At 49.6% G+C, this 11,284-nt stretch overlaps 1 protein-coding gene across 4 annotated transcripts; it reads right to left on the bottom strand.

Moving 5' to 3' along the window:
• Window positions 1-7,170: 7,170 nt before the first annotated feature.
• Window positions 7,171-10,397, bottom strand: ZNF648 (zinc finger protein 648). 4 transcript variants are annotated; one of them, XM_039730286.1, is made up of 4 exons: window positions 10,353-10,397; window positions 9,919-10,062; window positions 9,661-9,789; window positions 7,171-8,985 (listed from the first exon to the last, which is right to left on the bottom strand). In XM_039730286.1, the coding sequence occupies exon 4, from the start codon at window positions 8,885-8,887 to the stop codon at window positions 7,757-7,759; it is 1,131 nt and encodes a 376-aa protein (XP_039586220.1). In that variant the 5' UTR covers window positions 8,888-8,985; window positions 9,661-9,789; window positions 9,919-10,062; window positions 10,353-10,397; the 3' UTR covers window positions 7,171-7,756. The 4 variants fall into 4 exon arrangements, with proteins under 4 accessions (XP_039586220.1, XP_039586218.1, XP_039586221.1 ...); XM_039730284.1 differs by lacking the exon at window positions 10,353-10,397 and adding an exon at window positions 10,217-10,261; XM_039730287.1 differs by lacking the exon at window positions 10,353-10,397 and adding an exon at window positions 10,217-10,261 and having other exon boundaries at window positions 9,661-9,786.
• Between the last annotated feature and the right edge of the window lie 887 nt (window positions 10,398-11,284).

The raw sequence follows: 11,284 nt of genomic DNA, 5'->3' as shown, positions 1-11,284 counted from the left end.
ACACGCCGCTGGAAGAAGGGGAGGATGAGGAGCTGCCCAGCACATCTCATGCCCTGGCAGCTCCCAGGGACATCCAGCTAGGAGCTGCTGCACTGGCCGGAGCTCCTGAGGACAAGGAGCACCCTGCCTTGCCAGAAGAGGTGGCAGAGACAGCAGCTTCTGCGGGTCCTGGCGGGCAGGCGGCAGCAGCAGAGAGCCGGGCAGCGACCCCGCACGGCCCCAGGGCCTGTGGCCAGGCTCTGCTGCACTCCCTGCAGCGCAGCTCCCGGGCCATCCTCAGCAGGGTGGCGGCTGTGATCCGGCGACGCAGCCACCAGCCGGAGACACAGCAGCACCTGCACCAGGGCATGGAGGCAGGGATGGCAGCGAGAGCCCCCGCAGTGGGGGCAGAGAGCCGGGCAGCAGCCCCGCTCAGCCCCAGCAGCCCCTCGCCCACCCCACTGGAAGCTCTCGGTGGGCAGGAGCCAGGAGCAGCAGAGGAGGCAGCTCTGCCACTGCCAGTGGATGAGCAGAAGACCTGCCTCCCTCTGGAGCTGGACTGGGAAGGGGACAGCCCCGAAGAGACGTCCCAAGGTTAATGAGACCAAGACCAGGGCTGGGGAATGGCAGAACAGAGGCCCCCTGCGAGGCCGTGCGAGGCCTGGCCATAGCACGGCAACCTTCAGCTGTGAACAGCCACAGGCCAAGGCCCAGCTCTGCCCAGCAGAGCCCCTCACAGCGGGGCAGAGGCCTTGACTCCAGAGCGCTGCCCTACAGCCACTCCCCGAGCCTGCTGGAAGCTCCCAGTGGGCAGGGGCAGGGCCAGAAGCCAGCCATGCCTGTCACTGCCACCAGACAAGGAGGTCTCTGGCTCCAAGGGACCCATGACTGTCTGAAGTGTGGCCAGCGCCTTCCACAGCGTGGCCAGAAGACACCTGGGCTGGAGCACTGAGGCCACAGCATGGCCAGAAAACACCTGAGCTGGAGCACGGAGGTCATAGCATGGCCAGAAGACACCTGAGCTGGAGCACTGAGGAAGAGGCGAGTGCCTCGCGGTCCATCCCATGCATGCCTATGTTCATACCAGGAACATGAGGAGAATAAACAGGAGTGTTAATAGAAACTGTATAGAAACTCTGAGTTGTAGAAATTAGCAGTGCTCCCTGCTAGGAGTAAAGATAACAGGATGAAGGCCTCATGCCTTCTGTTCCTGTTTAATTAATGAAATACACATTGGATTTCAACATAGGAAATTATATAAAAAAGCCAAGGGGTTAACATTAAGAGTCCTAAAGGCTTGAACTAGAGGTAACTTTTTTAAAAGAAAATTGTTAGGAAGCCCTTTTTGGTTTTGATAGATAATATTATGTTTGGAATATGTTTGTCTGAAATATGTTCTGTAGTCAGCTGAGTTGTAGCTTCTGCTAAGTTAGAAGCGGTTCGACGGTGCTTTTGTTGAAAGAAAAGGACAGAATGAATGAATCAGAAGTGCTTTTTATTTTCATTGCACTGTGGTCATTGATTTGGGGGAAATCCTGAAGCCCTTTGGTTCCCAGGGTGGTGCAGGGTGTGTGGTGTGGGGCAGAGGAGAAAGGGCACTGCCTGGGCTGGGAAGGATGTGGGGACACCAAGTCCTTGTGACTTGTGGTACAAGGCATTTGTTGGATGCAGGACTCCATTCTTTTGTCCCCAGTTCTCCTCCTAGAGTGCTGCCCTGGTGCAGAGATCATTCTGGAGCATCTCTGAGGGAAGGAGTGCTTGCCTGGCACTGCAAATGGGAGCTCCTCAGCCACCAGGAGAAACAGATCTGAGAGCTGGCAGAGCCCCAACACCTCTGTAATTCCTAACATCTGCACTGGGTTTCCTGGTTGTTCTGTAAGAGCAGGAAAAGCTCTTACAGCTCAGGAGTGCAGAAAATAAAAATCTGTGCTTTCAAATGAACATTGTAGCCATGAGAAGAAGGAGAAGGGAGGTCAGATCTAAGCATGAATTGGTGTGAGCAAGGACAAACCCAGCTCCATTAAGGAACAGCTGCCCAGCTGCTCTGCTCCTCACACCTGATAGCCCCTCCTGCTCAAAATCCAGGTCCCTGCAGCAAACGCCCTGGGAGTGCAGGAGCCCCAGAGGCCTCCTGGCCTCATGTAGGTGAGTAGCCTGGGAAGCCTGAAGAGCCTCAAATGCACACAAAGAAAAGCCCAAAGCCTCCTGTTCTGCCAGCAAGATGAGCACTGCAAAACACACAACCCACACAAACACGGAGCACACCGCATGAGGGAACTACAGAGTCACTTCAAAAATATTTGCACCCCTCACTCTCCTCTCTGCAGATCCCCTTTCCAAAGTAGAGGAGCACAGACTGCTTTTCCAGCAATCAGCTGCTTTCAGAGCCCGGGAACAATTGGCAAAAATGGCTTATTTCAGGTACCTTACAGCTGAGGCAATTAAAAAATAATTAAACTGACATTTCTGACTTGCAATGCAAGAGGGATGTGCAGTCATGAAATAATTCAGAGCTACTGCTGGCAAAATACTCTTTTCACCTGTCTGCTGTAAAGAATAAAAAGGCAAGAAGAATTTTTTCCTTTTCCCCCCCCTTTTTTTCTTGTAATTAGTTTCTAGTTATTGCTGCATCCCCAAATGCTGGAAGCCAGGGGTTTTCCAAACAATGAGAGAGAGATTTAGTGCTTGGTAACTGGTTTATCCAGCCTCACTTGGTGACCAACAACATTTTGCCAACAAGATTTCCTTGCTCAAGTGATTCCCATGAAGAGCTCAGAGCTTCCTTTTCTGCTTTCCAGGCACCTTCTTCCAGTTTGGGGACAGAACAGAGAGAGGGCTTCCCCTTGTGCTTTGGTGGCTCAGACCTTCACAAGGGCACTGCTGCCAGCACTGTCCCCTGCTCTTTGGGAGGATATCCCACATTGCTCAGATGGTTTTTGTGCATTTCTTATTCTGCCCTTCACATGGTCAAAACCTGCTGAAGAGCCAAGCCAATTCTCTGACCACCTGGCCACGCAGTGGTATTGAAGGCATGTGAATATATCTATGACTGATAATATAGAAATGTGCTTCTAATAATTGTGCTTTTGATGTTACAGTATTGTAGCTGCCAAGGATGGGGGAAACCAGCTGTATTTTTCACTCTTGCAGTGATCACTTTGTGATCATTACAAGCATGATGCTGTGTCACAGTCTGCAAACAGAGAAGGAAATTATGTAGGTGAGCCTGGGGATATTATTTGTGTTTACATGAACTCCCCTGTGCTGTAGCTGTTTTAGAGCTGCTGTTACATCTCAATTGACTAAATTGGAGATAAATACTCTCTATCTAGTTATGAATGCCATGGACAGTCTAAAAGACTGCACCAGGTGGAAAACAACCCCAGTCCTCTGGATTTGGTGCCAGTAGCTGAGGCAGTGTGGTGTCAGTGCCCTGCTTTTCCCATATAGTAGCCCTAAGGAAGATTATTTTTTTTATGATGAGGGTGGTGAAATGCTGGCACAGGTTGTCCAGGAGAGGATGCCTCATCCCTGAAAACATCCAAGGCCAGAAACCATGGAAGTCACTGAGCCATTCCCTAAGAATCCCTTGCAGCCAACAGGATGTGTGCTGGAAGCTTGAAGAGAAACAGAACAAATCACTGCTCCTGCTCTCAGGTGGAAAGCACTGGAGCAACAATTCCAACAGATCCCTTAATGAGAAAAGGAATTTATTGCTGTCATGATTTCTTCAAGCAGATAAACAAGAAAGTCATTACATGAACTTCAGGAGCACATTGAGCACACTCTCCTCTGGGAAACAACATTCCCATAGAGCAGGGGTGGTTCAGCAGCACATCCTACAAGGAATTTACAAGTGGGCTGCACTCTGGTGCAGAGACCTGTATTAGCTGCTTCAAGGGCTTGCTCCCATTCCAGGCTTCCTCTTTGAAGATGGCTCTAACCTTGCACAGGCCCACAGCAATTTGCTCAAAGCATCAGACAGCTGAAATCACCCAAAAAAAATACATCGTTCTCCTTTCTATTCCCAGATTGTTATCCTAGAACAAAAGAAAAAGCTCTTCATCTGCTGTTCTGTTGGTTAGAGCTCAGCCCCTGCTCTGTTTCAGTCTGGAAGAAAAGTGCAGTGGGAGCTCCTTGTTCCAACAGAAACTCCACGCCACTGTCTTAAAAAAAAAAAAAAAAAAAAAAAAGCTCTTCGTCTGCTCTTCTGTTGGTGAGAGCTCAGCCCCTGCTCGGTTTCAGTCTGGAAGGAGGAAAAGTACAGTGGGAGCTCCACAAGGTCAGAGGCAGATGAAGCCTCACTTGAAATAAAAGCTGCCTCCTCCAGAGATATGAATGCCCTTTGCTGGGGTTAACTGACAAATGATGGATTGCTTGGTGCTCCCTGTTTACATGGGAGACTCCTGCTTCAAACTTCTCCTTGCCAGGAGAAGACAGGCAGTGTAAGAGGAGGAGGATGGTGTGCAGGGGGGCAGAGATTGTACAGCAGCAGCAGCTTTTCCTTTCTTCAAAGTGCTGTATCCACACTCCTCAACCATGGACATATTTAGCATCAACACCTTTGCTAGCAAAGGTTAACAGATTTACCATCCACATCTTTGTTAACAAAGAGAATGGTACTTGGTGGCAAAGGTTAACAGATTTACCATCCACATCTTTGTTAACAAAGTAAGAGAACAGTATCATAGCTGCCAAGGATTGTCTGGTGATTCCAGGTCAGTGGGGGCCTGGAATCTTCTGGGCTGGATCTATTTTACCTTCTTAGTTTTGAGAACACTTTTCTGTGATGGAAATGAGTTTGGCAGAAGTCATATAGGGAAGCAACAGAAAAATTAGCAAAAAGCAAAGGGTATTCCTATGTTCCACTGTTGACAAATACTATCCAGTGATCAAATCAGGATGCTCTGCCTAGCTCAGGGCTCCAGCCCTGTGTGTTCAGCTCATGTCCAAGGGCTTCCTGTAATGCCCTGGCAATGAGGGCTCTGTGAACACAGTGCCAAAGGAATTGTATCTTCCATGGCCTCTACAGATCCAAATGAGCTAACGGATATTCTGGCCCCTCTGGACAAAGAAAAATTACTTCTGCTGAAAGCAGACCCTTCAAACCCTCCCTAATGCTGCAGAGCAGGTCTATTTGCCCCATGTCAGCTACATGTCATGACTGGCTGTGTCTGTTTTAGGCTATCACCCACTCTGACTGACACTGTGAGAGGGTCAGGGCCTGGGAGAGACTTCCAAACCTTTATGTGAATAATGTAGAGTGCAGAAGTGCTGATTTCTGGGTTAAATTAAGCTCCACGGGATCTCCTGTACCTCGCACAGGAGTTGTGGAAGTTTCTTTGAGGAGAGTTCTACACACTTTTCCCAGAAACCATCATACATTTTAATTACTCCTTTCACACATTCAAGCACTTTATATGCAAGTCAACCTTCCAGGCAAGTGTCTTTTTAATAACTTTTTAGTTAAGCCTGGTACTTTTCATTTCACCAACCATTTACTCTTCCCATATAACAGACCTCTGCTCAAAATACTTCCACCATTATGCCAGAGGTACAAATTCCTCTGACTGTTAGCACTAAAAAGCAGAATAACTGGATGTTCCCAATTACCATAACTGCCTAAGCAGAACTGTCACACAACATAAAGGTGTGCATAAGTGATTAAGTTTAAATGGATATTGAACCACTCTACAGCAGGAGCATCCCCATACCCAAAGGAAAAGCAGGATGATGAACACGAGAGATTGCAGCTGATAACTTCAAAATGGGATTAGAAAATGAGTGTGGAAACAATGCATGATAGCCTCTGGGAACAGCTTTGTCACTTTGCTGTCTGCCCTCTCTCCAGGTCACCTCAGATGGTGCTGAACAGCACGGTCCCCACAGAGCATCACTGGTGACCTCCCTCTGCAGATCACTCACCCACAGCCAGCCAGGATTCTTTTCATGCAAAGATCTTTCCTCTCTGAGAGGCTGAACAGCCTTCAGATAAGACTGAGCTGCTGCCAAGGGGCCCCATCAAAGGCCTTTGCAAACCTAAAACCGAACTGGAGTTCCTGCAGAGGGGACATTGGAGAAATCTCACTCAGGGCCCAGCCATCCCCGAATTACAAACACACACAGACCACAGAACACGGCCCTCAGGGGCAGGATGCACATTGGTTCCCTCATCTGGAGATTTCTTTGAGGAATGAAATGGAAATGATCCATTAGTGACACCAATTATTCTCCCATTTATAACCAAGCTAAAGTTTTGCTGTGAACAGTGGTAAATCTTGATCTGAGCCAAGAACCTGACATCAAACACAACAGGACCCACTGTGTGACACCTCAGCTGCTGCACAGATGGGAGGTGCTGAGCTGCCAACATCCCTTTTTGTTCTATCAAATATGAAAACAAATGGCACAATCAGTACTTTATATTAAATAACCTGGTAATAAATAATAAACCTGGCAAAGGTACATTACCCTGGAGCTTTACCTTCATTCTGCTGCATAACCTTCCACTGAAAAGGCAGAAAGCCCTAGAAAGAAATTAATTTATGGCAGCTGGTAAGGAAAAAGGAAGCAAAGAAGCAAAACCTTCTGACATGGAAAAGAAATTCAGGCTGTACCTTCAGGACAAACTGGATGCTTCTACCACAGTGATTAACAGCAGATTTAAAATCATTATTAATTTTCAAAGTTAAAGCCTCATTGCTGACACTGAGGCATTACACACCTCTCAGAAGTTACAGCCTTGGGGGATTTGTCAACACCTGCCCAAGTCTGCCAGGCCAATTCCTAAGGAAGTTTTTCTTCACTAACCATTTGAATCTAAATCAAAGTGAAGAGTCTAACAGACACTTTGGGCAGTACTTGGACACACCACAGAACTTGCTTTTGTTACAGGAAGCTTCCCTATGTGTGAAAAATGTAAATGAAGAAGGTTCTTGTGCAATGAGTAGCAAAAGTGGCTTCAGTTTGGTCTTTTTCTCTTTGAATTTTGTGTCCTCAAACACTTCCTTCCACAATACTCAGCTGGTTAGTTTAGTGTGCATGTTTCCATCAGAGACACAAGTGTCACCCCAGGAGCATGCACCAGCATAGCCAAAATAAAGCCTTCACCATTATTAACAGACATTCAACCCACCACTCAAAAGTGCATAAAGTATTGGTACTCTCTCAGACAGAAACATTCTGAAATACAGCTGGTGACTGTTGTGTTTATTAAGGAACTCGTTTGTAAGTGGAGTTTGTTTGTTTTGGGGTTTTTTTTAATAACCAACACGATACTTCCCCTTTCAAATAAAAAGAAGTGTAACAGAAAGAAAAATTCAGCAAAATACAAGGAAAGAGGGACAACTCTGGACTGTTCTAAGTTAGCGAGTTAAGAGATCTCCAAACCCAAAGAGGCATCACACTCATGAGGCCAGGGCCAATTTATCCAATGAATTCTCCCAGCCTCTGCTTGCAGATCCTGCACAAAGCTCGAGCGGATACATCGCCAGTCCAGCAGAGCCAGAGCAAGCACATGCGAGTGGTTTCAGTCTCCTCAAGTCTCCCATTTCATTACTCAGCGGTAATTAAGTTATTTTCTCATACAAAGCAGTTTAAAGCCAGGCAGTGCAATCCTTCTCAGTACAAGTTCCAGAGCTCCCTGTGGTGCAGCATTGCTGCATCAGCCACTGCTGGGCAGTGGGTCTGGACTGCGCAGAGCACACACCACAGGGTGCTTTTCCAGCCCAGCCCAGCAGACGTCATTCAGGTACAACACAACCACAGAGACCCCAAATTAAGGTTTGTCCAACTTGTGTGTGCGCTCATGCCTCCGTAGGGTCCCTGACTCGGTGAAGGAATGGCCACAGAAATTACAGGAGTAGGGCTTCTCTCCGGTGTGGATGCGGTGATGGCGCTGCAGCGATGCCAGCCGGGTGAAGGTCCCTCCACACTCCTCGCAGTAGAAGGGCCGTGCCCCAGAGTGAGTCTGCTGGTGTCTCTTGAGCCTGAGCAGCTGCACAAACGCCATGCCACACTCCTGACACTTGTAGGGCTTGTCCTCCCGGTGGATCACCTTGTGCTTGGACAGCAGGTTGGGCTTATCGAAGCTTTTACCACACGTCGGGCAGGCGTAAGGTTTGAAGTCATCCTCCTGAGGCTTTGGGTTTGCAGCACAAGCCTGATCCGGGCACTCAGCATTGTGCTGCTGGCCGTGGTGCACCACGGACCAGGGGTTCCTGGCCATGCCGCCGGCCAGGATCACCATGGAGCGCTCGATCTTGTGCACGTTGCGCAGGTGCCTCCAGACATCGGCCGTGCGGATGAAGCCCTTGTCACACTCGGGGCACTTGTGCGGCCTCTCGCTGGAATGGATGAGCTTGTGCATGCGCAGGTTGGCGGCGCGGGAGAAGCCTTTGGCGCAGATGGGACAGCGGTAGGAGTTCTCCAGCAGGTGAGCTCGCCTGTGCTCCTGCAGCTCGCCCATGCCGTGGAAGGACGAGCCACATTTCTTGCATCGATAGGGCAGAGCTTCCGTGGGGACGCGCTCCAGCTCCTCTCCAAGAGCGGCGCTTCCGTTGTCCTCACGGAGTTTTGTTGTCATCCCTGGTTTCCCGGGGTGCTCAGAGGAACAGGGATCTAAATCCTCATCTTCTCTCTGCAGGTGGAAGCTGGTGCTGGAGGGGGGAAACTCCCCACCTTGTTTCTGGCAGTAGGGGTCACGGGTTTCTTTGTCTCCACACCGCAGGTCTGCGGGAAGCTCCTGCTTTCCCACAGGTCCAGCAGAGTTTCCAGGAGGACTGCGGGAGTAATTCATGTCCACCTCCTTCTGCGGCCTACAGCTGTGGCCCACCTGCTTCATGGCCTTTCTGGGATAATTTGAATTCTTCCCCCCGGTGTCACAAATGTTATTCTCACTCACATCCATCCTCTGAGGCAAACACTGTGTTTATCTGCAGCTCACCATCACCCAGAGCTTTGTGTCTTTCATGGTAAGCCCATTCTCAGCTCTTCTGACAGTCTTCCCTAGAAAATAAAACATCTGTTTCATCAGTGATTCTTCTGATATTATAAATTTAGAACAGTGAAGGTATTTTTCTGATTCAAAGAAAGGGACAGATGATTAGATATGCAGAAGAAACAGAATCATCTACTATTAGTAGAAAATACACATTCAGCACATAAAACACAGTTCAATAAAGTTAAATCCACTATCATCAGCCGGCCTTCACTACCAAATATAAATTGATAATTCCAATTTTAAATTTTTCTAAAGATGAGAAATTACAGTATCCCAGAATGGTTTGGGTTGGCAGGGACCTCAAAGACCATTTCATTCCAACCCCCTGCCATGGGCAGGACACCTTCCACTAGCCCAGGTTGCTCCAAGCCCTATCCAAACTGGCCTTGAACACTTCCTGGGATGTGGCAGCCACAGCTTCACTGGGCACCCTGTGCCAGGTCATCACAGTAAAGAATTTCTTCCTAATAACTAATCTAAATCTCTCCTCTTTTAGTTTAAAAATGTTTCCCTTTGTTCTGTCTCTGTAAAATGTTGCTCTCCTTCTTTTCTGTAAAATCCCTTCAAGTACTGGAAGGTGAGATAAGACATCTGAGTATAAGCATACATATTAATGAACACATATATGTAAAAACATAAATATTTCTGTATTTCCACATGTACATAAACGCAAAACTTGCCTATTTAGTTTCAGCAGGCTTATCAAATGCAGTGATCAAGGCAGTACAGCAATGTGCCTTAAGTGAAAGCTCTTATTCACATTCCAGAAAGGCTGGCTCCATCAGCAGCACAAGCCACGCTTTCTTCTGCTGGAGACATGGAAAACAATCTGGATTAGTCCTCATTAGTCACTGCCTGGAACAGCGTGGCTCGACTCACCCCCACTCCAGCCATTCCCGACAATTTAATAAGGAGCTGCTAACAGCACTATTCCTCACCTCCTGCCCTCCAGCTGAGCTGCCGATGCCTTTGGAGCGGGAAAACTTTCCAAGGGATGCTGGCACTGCTTGGCTTAAGGGAACTCCATAACCACGGCTACCCATTTCCTGCAGAAGGGGAGGGTGTGGAAACCACGGCGTGGCCTGAAAAACAATCACATCAACAATAAACACACACACATACATATATATGTATATATAATAAAAATAACTAATTTGTTGTTGTTGTTGTTGTTGTTGTTGTTCCAGGCAGCATGACCCCCCCCAACTTTTCCCGTTCCCTGTTCTCCCGCCCTACCTGGGCGCTGCGGGTCCCGGTGCGGCCCCGAGCATCCCCCGCGCATCACCTGCGCATCCCCCGCGCATCCCCCGCGCATCCCCCGCGCATCCCCCGCGCATCCCCCGCGCCGGCGCGGAGCCCGCGGCAGCGGCACCGGCGCAGTGGCGGCTCGGCCGTGCTGGAGCTGCCGCCAGCGGGGTTGTTCCAGGCAGCATGACCCCTCCCCGGTCACCGCGTCCCCTCCCCGGCCACCGCGTCCCCTCCCCGGCCACCGCTCCCCGCCTGGCTCCGCGGCCAGCCCCTTCCCACCGCCCCGGCCCGGGGGATCCCGGTGCTCCAGGAGGCTGTTCGTGGAATCATGGAATGGTATGGCTCGGAAGGGAGCTCGAATGCCGTCTCGTTCCAGCCCCCTGCCGCGGGCAAGGACACTTTCCTCTAGACCAGGGTGCTCCGAGCTCCATCCAGCCTGGCCTTGGACATTTCCAGGGATCCAGGAGCAGCCAGAGCTTCTCTGGGCAGCCTGTGCCAGGGCCTCACCACCCTCACAGGGAAAAAAACCTCTCAATATCTAATATAAACCCACTCTCTTTCAATTCGAACCCATTCTCCTCATCCTGTCACTCCAGCTCTTGCAAATAGTCTTGCCCCATCTTTCATGTAGGCTCCCTTGGGGTACTGCAAGGCCAGGTCACCCCAAAAGCTGAACACTCCCAGTTCTCTTGGCCTTTCCTCATAGCAGAGGTGTTCCATCCCTCTGATCGCCTTGGTACCCTCTCTGGACCTACCCCAACAGGTCAGTGCCCTTCCTGTCCCTCTGCTCCAGCTCACAGCAATTCATGGAGTGTCCCCTGTGCCCCCCACCATGACAAGAACTCTGCATCCATCTTCCTGCAGGAGTGTGGCAGGGATTGATTCCCTCTCAGGCCCTGCTTTGTCGGAAGAAAGGGGCTCTGCCCCTGTCAGGAGGGATCAATCCACCTCCCAGGATTGTGTCCCACTTCCTACTGGAAAAGTCTTTGCACCCAAAAGGACATTCAGCATCTTCAGCCACGCCCCACTGAGCCTTGCACAGTGGCACCAGTTCCT

The sequence above is a fragment of the Passer montanus genome, unplaced genomic scaffold (genome assembly GCF_014805655.1).
Source record: "Passer montanus isolate IOZ18808 unplaced genomic scaffold, ASM1480565v1 scaffold71, whole genome shotgun sequence".
Classification (NCBI taxonomy): Eukaryota; Metazoa; Chordata; class Aves; order Passeriformes; family Passeridae; genus Passer; species Passer montanus.
This window is presented reverse-complemented; position numbering and strand designations above follow the sequence as displayed.